Below are 8,933 nucleotides of genomic sequence, written 5' to 3'. Positions count from 1 at the left end.
CTCGCACTTGCTTGGAAGTAGGAAGGAAGCTTGGAACTAGTTGGGATAAAAGCATCCTACCATTTTCTAATAATAAATAAATAAAATAATTCGTAATGCCTCTGAGCAATCCCGAATGATTCTTATCCCCAGGCGAATTTTCACATTGACTTGTACACTACGACAGCGTTTCGGGTGTAGAGTAATATTAAAATTTAAATACGGCTTATGCCGGTATCAGGTAAATTGTTGGGCAGTCCAGACAATTTTTCCTCCTCTTATTTTCTGCATACAACGCACCCTACCGCTTTATTCATCTCTCTCCTTCCAGCACAACTCTCTCTCTCTCTCTCTCTCTATAAGTTTGTTCCTTTGAGAAGGAACCAGCCCTTCATCGACTTCAAAGGTACGACTTTTCCTTCATTTTCTTAACTATTTCAGTTTCCCGAGCTTGATCGTCGTTTTATTGTTTCTGCACGATTTTTTTTATTTTATAATTTCTTCACATTTTTCTTAATTTTTTTTAAAGTTTAATTTTTGAGGTCCGATCGTCGTTTTCTCGATCGATTCTTGTTCTGCGTTTCTGATTGTTGTTGTTGTGGTGCCGTTTCCGGCCTCTGATCGTTGAGGTTTGCTTGTTTGGTGGTGCTGCTATATAAAATTGTTATATATATATACACACACACACACACATACATACACATCTATCTATATATATATATATATATATATATATATATCTGTCTACCCTTTGTTTAGGAATTTGTGATTTTTAGGTAATTTTTATTTTGTGTTAATGTAGATGCTGTATTGTGTAAAATGGAGCTGTGAATTGTAGTTGTTTGGTTTTATTCTGTTGTATAATAGTTCCAGCATGTATGTAATGAACCCGGGTGGGCGGATAATATGATGACCATTATGATAGTGATGGTTATTGCAATCGTAAAGTCACGCTCATGGGTTATTATTTATTCAGGGAGAATGATTTTGCTTTGTAACTAATATCAGGGTCTCAAATACTGTTTCGAAGAAAATGGTTATACCTCCCCTGCGGTTTAGTTTAGACCAAGGTTTGCTTGGTGGATTTGAGGGTTTTTAGATAATAAATTGTTCATTCTGGATTACCTTAGCATCGACTAGGTTTAGACCGTTCTTATTATGCAGGTTTTGGTTGTGCTGGTCATGTATCGTTATTGCATGCTCGTGTTGAGTTCGACTGAGAGGAAAATTATTACCCAAGTTCTGAGAGGTGATACAACTGCATCTGCAGGTGAGAGTTTCTTAGAGCCATATCCTTCTAAGGTTTGCGGTTCAGTATGGTGGTCAATATTTGTACATGATGGTTTACATTACTGTTTTTTTGTGTTGGCAATGTGTGTTTTCGTGGTGTGTGTGGGTTTGGGGAAGGGGGGGGGGGGTTAGTTCCTTTCATTCTCTGAATTATGAATAGCGTTGCAGGGACTTTTTGATCAATTCATCTTCTATAAAAAGGATATCAATTCAAGCCTTGTCTTTTCTTCAGGATTTATTGGTACGATCTGCTGCCAGCTGTAGTTTTGTGAGAGCACAGTATATGGTACTAACTACTAAAGACTTCGTTTTTACTTGCTCAACTACTAATGAACTGGATTTCACTTTAACTAGGTCTATCCACCTGACCTAGTGGAGGCCATATTTGAGATAGAAAAAATGTAGCCTTGATGGTGATAGTGTCATGGTTTTTAGATCGGTAATGCCTGGCCCTCTTTTTACTGATGGAAAAAGTCAGAGTTCAATGCTGTTTAGGGAGGTCTTTGATCTAAACTAAGCACACAGGATCTTACTTCTGTTTGCATTATGCATACTAAGGTGATGGAGAGGTTGGCTATAATATAATGCATTGGGAAAATTCAATTTACTACATAAAGTTTCTGTGGTCAATTCATTCTTCTCATTTTCCTAGGATTTGGAGTTACCTCTATGATGTTTCGGTACGTTGGTGTCAAATAGAGCAGTGAGCTGATGGATATACTGATGATTGTGTGCTTAGGAGTTGTCAATGGATGGCAAACATACGGACCAGCTTTTGATACATTGATACATACCATATCTGGAGAATCTTGTGCTCAGGTGATGAGACGGAACCATGTAGTTTGGTTTGAATGTGGAGTTTTCTAGTGCCACTTATCATTACCCTTGTGGTGGATGATTTGCCCGTGAGTAAGGAAAAACCATCACTAAGAACTCTGAGGAGCTGATGTTTGTAGCACTGATACACAGAGCTTGGTGCCCTAAGATTTGTGTAGGCTAACTGGGTGGAGTGAGTAGTTGGGGTCTTGTACATGTCATACCTGGATGGGAGGTAGTGGGCTTCTAACTCATAATTGGTGGTTGGGGTTTCTTCAGATTGGCATAGGTTATCGGGTGGATGGCACCCTTGACTCGTGTACCGTTTCTTTTCTGTATTCCACATGGATAAAATTTTCCAGATTTGAGATTATGAGAATATCCTGGTTACTTTTTAGGACATCATCTTGCTGAGGAGCCTCTGTGGAGAGAGAGTTTTGCAAATACTAATATCCTTTCTTCGGCGATCTCCATGCCTATCTTTTAGAGTGCAAGTATACTGACTATGTGTACTCTATAGCTTCAAGTGCCAAATGTCTCAAGATGCGTATGATGTGAAGACAACACCCTTTAAGTCTTCGGACGAAGATTCTCTTCATATTGGGCTGTGGGATTTTGTAAGTGTAGAAACTTTTTGTAGACAGAGAAGGCTCCAGGTTTAAGCAATACATATATTTGATGGTTATACTAACTTGATCTTGTGGTTTGACAGTTTGAAGTTTATATCTAGTGTTACTTTCTGTTCAGTGACTTAACCTCATCTTGGTATTTTACATGATAGAAAGGTATTGTGGGCGGGAATATAACTTTGACAAATTTTGTATTATTGATTTATGTTTAATTACTTGATTACCTAGTTTTAAAAAATTGTTTAAAACAGCAATGGTATAGTATGTATTTTTTACAATCAATCTACAAAGGCTCTCTTCCATTTATTTTACTTTTTTATCTCAACTTATTTTATAATATACTAATTGTAACTTTCATTCATAATATTTTCAGCTTTCATCTGGAACAGTTCCAACCTTTAACCTTGATGAGAGCATCTCTTTAAATGTCTTTAGGGCTGAAAGTATTAAGAACTGTGCCTTTTTTTCCCAGAATTTGGAGGCGAGGGGCCATGTGGTAGTGGGTTTTCAGGTCTTAGTTTATATATTCTAAAATTCTCCTGTTGATATTTGGATATCAAGAAATAGTTTAAAAATCAATATAGTGTGTTATTGAGATTGTTACATCTTTACACCTGCTAGGTGATCTCTAATCCTGTCATTCAAAGTCCAAACGCAGGTAATATCTTCAAGGAAGGTCCTGATTCCATCTTTCACATCTCACTTTCAGCTAATTATTTCTTTACACTTTCCATTCTTTTTTATCCCTCAGAAAAAAATGGCTCTCCCTATTATCATTGGAAAAGCCATCTTATTGGAGAGGAATGCAAGTGTCAAGGGAGTTGGTTGACAGTGATATAGGGTGCTAGCCTTTGCGTAATTAGGCTTCACAGATCCTCTGCAGCACAATTGTTTTAAGCAGAACAAATCATGACTTTTACTTCAGTATTGGCCTTGAATAGAACAGAGATTGGTGGGTCAAAGGGTGAAACCATATTTATAGGCAGGACTCCTGGTCAAGTAACTATTTGGTGATGTTGTGGCATATTTTTCGTACTTAGTCAAACTATTTTGAAATTTTTTGATTGGTGTGTGAAGCTGGAACTTGCTGGAATAATTTGTTTAAATAAACTGCATTTTCCTTTGCCCATCTCTAGAAGTTAAATTTATCTACATCTGTGTTGGTTGCCCTCTTCAGTTGTTGGAACTTGATGACCAGTTTTAATTTCTTTGAAACCTGTCTGGCTTTGGTTTGAGGGTTCTTTTCTTATCTGGCTTTGGTTCGATGGTTCTTTTCTTATCTTGTGAAAGAGCTGAAGGCAATTTCTTTAATGTAATTTGTATGAGGATGCTGATTCCTTTCTCCCATCCACACTCTGAGTTACACAAGAATTCTCGTTTGCTTGTTTAGAAAAGTAAAATACTTATTACAATCAATATTTTTGTAATGGGCTACTTATCAAGAGTTTATAGCTAACAGTTCTAACTTCTTACTGTACTGGCCTAGATGTGGGCCTTCATGTGTTATAAATGCAAAATGTTGAAAGAAGAGATTTGCATGCATGATTAACCTTAGAAGTATCTAATAATGGTGACGTTTCAAGAAAATCTTTGTTGGATACAGCGCTGATTTGGGGTAAAGGCGCGCAGAAATTAATACTAATATATTTTTCATTTTTAAATAAATAAATTTTTATAAGTGACATTTATTTAGATGTATCTTCTGAAACTAAAGTTTTGATGTGACATTCTTAGGTTGATGTTGGAAAATCTTGGATCTTTTCAAAATCCTTAAAACTGTTGAGGATGCTGTTATATAGCTGCCCTTTTTACTTGCTCAATGCTCATTAGACTTTAAATCTGTTTAGTTGGCCTTCGTTGGTATTTATCTGTTTCTGCTATCTTCTAACTTTAAACATTCTGGTTACTTACTACTTGCACTGTATTTGTACAAAAATATGTTTTATTTTATTATTTATCAATACCAGCTTACTTTCACACAAGTAATTACAAGTTTGGTTGAAGTTGTGTTGAGATTTGAGAATAACAAAGAAAGTTAAAAGATGTTGCCCTTGTTTTGGAATTAAAGTATGTAGGGGAACCTGCAGCACTGCTCTCATTCCTTTGTTATTTGTCCAATATTTTATGATTCCTGCATGCGTATCGTGACTCTCGCAGTCTGAAAAGTAATGAAGTTGCTTTTCTATGTTTTGAGGTGCCTTTCCCTTCTTTGTGCAGGTTGTGGTTTTATTTGGTAGATTCTATTTCCAGCTCATAACTTGTTCGTGGCTGTAAGCTGACGAAAGTTATGGGGCATAGACATCAGTTCAGCACATCTCATGTTTTTGAAAGTGAAAATGATCAGAATTGGAATCATATGAATACGGAAGAACCTTTTGGGCATTTAGGTACTGTCTTTATTTTCCTCGAGTATATTCTTTTTTTCCTTTTTTCTGGTCTATAATTGCAAAAATTTTTTGGTCGTTTATGAGTTTTGAGTGTATTTACCTTGAATATCTGATCTGTGGAATATCTTTTGTATTCATGATTAACTGTATCTGATTTTGGACCAAATACTGCAGGCCAGGCTGGCTCTGGGGAGAACGGTTCTTTCTTTTATCCTGTAGAAAATATGTTTATAGATGGAGCGCCTTTTGCTTCAAATTGGAACCCGGCTCCAAGGTCATATGGGTACTCTTCCATGAACCACAATATTGATGTACCACATTATCAACCTGATGCTACTGGTCCATCTCATGACCCTTTTCAGCATCCAATAAGTGCTGGTACCTTTGGCATGTCCAGTGGGAATTATGCTCACCATGCACCTTCTTCTAGTTATGACCGACGTACATTCCATGGTGTTGAGGGTAGTTTTGTTGATCTTACAGTGAGCAACGGAAGAGGTCCTCACAAGAGAAAAAGCCCAGGGATCCCTTCAGTATCTGAGAGAGGCAGCACCAGCAGATACTATAGTGCTGGAAGTAGTTCCTCTGAGCTCCCTAGATCTTCAGAGTTGCAGCAGGAGAAAGTAAACATGGATACCTCACACGTGCCTTGGGATCACATTTCTATGGGCCCCAGCTATAGAGGGAGTGGACTCTCAATTAGGGGTGAAGGATCCATGAGAAATGTGAGAAGCCGGTCTGAACATGATTTGGAGTCCAACCTAGCGAGGACACATTTATCGACCAATCCTTTGCACACTTCTTATTCTACAAATCTCCCTATTGACCATTCTAGTACAATGGATCTCTCTGGTCAGGGTTCCACTGGTTTGACGAATGAGTGGAACCATATTAGTGTGGCTCCTCATGGAAGGATTATAGCTCCAGGTTAGTTTTTGGTTCATTTGTGTCTTGTGTCCAGGGTCATGCTACTTTTTACTGATTGATTTCTTTTAAATTGCAGATTCAAGTGGTTTCGGTCATGATCCGAACCACTTCCTTGTGGGAAGTAGTGGTAATGCTTCTACGGATACTGGGTTATACCATCATGATTTCATGTTGAGCAGAAGTAATGCGGTCCCTCAAAGTTATCCTGGTGCCTTAGCCCCAACTGTAAGGGGTGTTCGCAGTACCTACTCTCAAAGATCTACCCCAGCCTTCAGGGCTTCTTCAAGCAACTTGCGATTGGGACATGTAGCACATTCAGATGAAGGGTTGCAGCTGATGCCAGAAAATTACCCAAGACATCCTAGGCCAGTGGCCTCTGTTGGGTGGCGTCATAATGACAGGAGTGGTAGATTGAGGATGTCTAATGATAGATACCGAGTCCCTGAAGCGTCTGCTCTCCAGGAGCGGTTTACTTCTGAGGTATGTAGTTCAATTGCTGCATGTTAGCATGTCTTGTTATTTTCAAGAAGGTTGCAGCTTGTTTGTGATAGTCAGAAAACGCTTCGCCGTTTTCCCAGTCAGTGCATACGTATTGTTGTGTATGGACAATATGCTCTTATGAAACTTATTTTACTGTTAATTAAAGCTTTTGAAATTTGATAAAGCTAATAAAATTCTTTTGTATATCGTAAATCTTGTTTAGCACTGAATACGGATGAGCCAATTGTTCATTTACCACTGCAGGGTTTTATGACTGTGGATCGCCCAGCCTTTTATGGGTCCAGAAATATGCTTGATCATCATAGAGATATGAGGCTGGACATAGACAACATGAGTTATGAGGTAACATTGATATTCCTGCCTTTATTAATTTGCTCTTCCTACGGACTTTCATGTATTCTGAATTTCTTGAAATGTCCAAACAAACAGGAACTCCTCGCACTTGGCGAAACAATTGGGAATGTGAGCACAGGCTTGTCTGAAGATCTGATACCGAAGTGTTTGACAGAAACAATATATTGTTCATCAGATCAAATCCAGGAGGAAGTCTCATGTGCAATTTGCCTGGTAAGAGTAACACTTGAAACCGAAAATTATGAGACTGCACTTTCAGTTCGTGCGGTTTTATCTTAAGCTTTTTAGACCAATTCGACGATAAATTACTTAACTGCTGAAAAACTAATTAGCATTTTTCCCTAATTGACAGGAAGAGTACAATGACAGGGATGATGTTGGTGCGCTGAAAAGTTGCGGTCACGATTACCATGTGAGCTGCATCAAGAAGTGGTTGTCAATGAAAAACTCTTGTCCAATCTGCAAAGGTTGTGTTCTTCCTGATAATATGAAGGAGAAATAATTTAATCGCATTGCTAGCGGCTTCATTATATTTCCATTCTTGTATATATATTTAGAGATAATCCCGAAAACGGGGGAAGCAAACTTGTTGCGCATAATTTAAAGAGAATGTTAGCCAATTTAAATTTATTTGTTTCAGGCTTCAATTTAAATGTTGTGAAGCCTTTTTGCAACTCTTGTTCTGTATGGGGCTTTAGTGGATGGATTTATTTTTTTATTTTTGTTTTATGAGTCCATTCTTCTGAATCTTTCCTTTTAAAACTGAGAAGCTAGCTAGTTTATGATGAAAAGGGATAAACCTTAAGAAAAAAGAAGGGAAAGACGAACTCTGGTTTGTTGGTTTTGGTTTTCTCACTTTTTTTCTTTGATTTTATTCTGTATCCAGCCTAATGCCAACCCAACCCAACCCATTTCATGAATAAAATGTGACCAATTAACCAACCAACAAAACTACTTGTCACAAATAATATTTTTTGTTGCATCGAAACATATAAATGTTGACTAATCTAACTAACATTAAACTATTCAATCAGACGACTAAAAATTGATAGATGCATGTATGGGGACGACCAGAAATTGATAGATGTGTCTAGGCCTGGCAAACGGGTCGTGTCTGTCGTGTTCGTGTCGTTTTCGTGTAACACCTGTTATCTTAACGGGTCGTGTCGTGTCACACCCGTTATCTTAACGGGTCCTTAACAGGTGGGTAAAGTGACCCGACCCGTTATGACCCGTTAAGAAAAAAATATATTTTTTTTTTTAATTTGCACATATCACACATTGTCACATAAATATTACATCAAAACATTAAAACATTTGTCGTTTAAGTATTATATCTACATTCGAAAATAAGAGCCTAATAAAAAAATAATACATACACTACTAATCTATTACAAATATTAAATGTGCAAAGATATGCAAAATGAAAGAGTTTTTGTTTTCAAAATTGTAAGTCTTAATCAAAAGTTTACACCTCTATCTACAAAATCTTCAATTTACATCGATCATCATGAAATTGTATTGAAACTTTGGCTTCATCTATTGCCTTGAAGAGTTATGTTGAAGATGTTTTCAGTAAGGTTTTCCACGTCAAAACTCTCTTCCGCATAAACTAAGTATAGAAAAACCAAACATTAAAAATCATTCAAATTATGAGAAGTTCACCAAAATAATTATGAAAAGAAATAAAATAATAATACTATACCATATAAAAATTTATTAAAATAACCGTTAAATCATGATTTTTGGTATATAACCGTCGAAAAACTTTGTTCCATTCCTTGATCTCTGAATGTTTGTTTTTTGTGATTTTTTGTTGATGTGATCTCCAAGCATATACAAACAAGTTTGATGGTTTGGATCGTTGAAATTAGTTTTGGAGAATTCGTATCCCAATAAAACGATAGATTGACTAACACTTAGAGTTTATTTATACTTTCATTAAGTACAACATAAGATTTTGTGGTATCCACTTATGTAAATATTTTAAATTGAAGATCGAATTCATTCCTTGTATTCATATAGGGTCAAGGAGTGTACCTGTAAAAAA

General features: G+C 36.9%; 1 protein-coding gene across 14 annotated transcripts; it reads left to right on the top strand.

Moving 5' to 3' along the window:
• The first annotated feature begins 244 nt into the window (after positions 1 to 244).
• LOC103966037 (probable E3 ubiquitin-protein ligase ZFP1) lies at positions 245 to 7,601 on the top strand. 14 transcript variants are annotated; one of them, XM_048576970.1, is made up of 11 exons: positions 245 to 385; positions 1,144 to 1,249; positions 1,502 to 1,555; positions 2,009 to 2,702; positions 2,798 to 2,870; positions 3,088 to 5,101; positions 5,276 to 6,028; positions 6,105 to 6,508; positions 6,773 to 6,871; positions 6,959 to 7,096; positions 7,236 to 7,601. In XM_048576970.1, the coding sequence occupies exons 6-11, from the start codon at positions 5,002 to 5,004 to the stop codon at positions 7,383 to 7,385; spliced, it is 1,644 nt and encodes a 547-aa protein (XP_048432927.1). In that variant the 5' UTR covers positions 245 to 385; positions 1,144 to 1,249; positions 1,502 to 1,555; positions 2,009 to 2,702; positions 2,798 to 2,870; positions 3,088 to 5,001; the 3' UTR covers positions 7,386 to 7,601. The 14 variants fall into 14 exon arrangements, with proteins under 14 accessions (XP_048432927.1, XP_048432926.1, XP_048432928.1 ...); XM_048576969.1 differs by having other exon boundaries at positions 2,009 to 3,225; positions 3,336 to 3,372; positions 3,466 to 5,101; XM_048576971.1 differs by lacking the exon at positions 2,798 to 2,870 and having other exon boundaries at positions 4,932 to 5,101.
• The last annotated feature ends 1,332 nt before the right edge of the window (positions 7,602 to 8,933 follow it).

The sequence above is a fragment of a genome, unplaced genomic scaffold (genome assembly GCF_019419815.1).
Source record: "Pyrus x bretschneideri cultivar Hongxiangsu unplaced genomic scaffold, Pyrus_bretschneideri_v1 Contig94, whole genome shotgun sequence".
Taxonomy (NCBI): Eukaryota; Viridiplantae; Streptophyta; class Magnoliopsida; order Rosales; family Rosaceae; genus Pyrus; species Pyrus x bretschneideri.
This window is presented reverse-complemented; position numbering and strand designations above follow the sequence as displayed.

What these genes read in the sequence shown, in the direction of transcription:
- LOC103966037 (XM_009379166.3), top strand. Translation starts at nt 5,002, where the DNA reads ATGGGGCATAGACATCAGTTCAGCACATCTCATGTTTTTGAAAGTGAA. An exon ending in TAGACAACATGAGTTATGAG is followed by an intron (nt 6,872 to 6,958) that starts GTAACATTGATA and finishes CCAAACAAACAG; the next exon opens with GAACTCCTCGCACTTGGCGA. An exon ending in TCTCATGTGCAATTTGCCTG is followed by an intron (nt 7,097 to 7,235) that starts GTAAGAGTAACA and finishes CCTAATTGACAG; the next exon opens with GAAGAGTACAATGACAGGGA.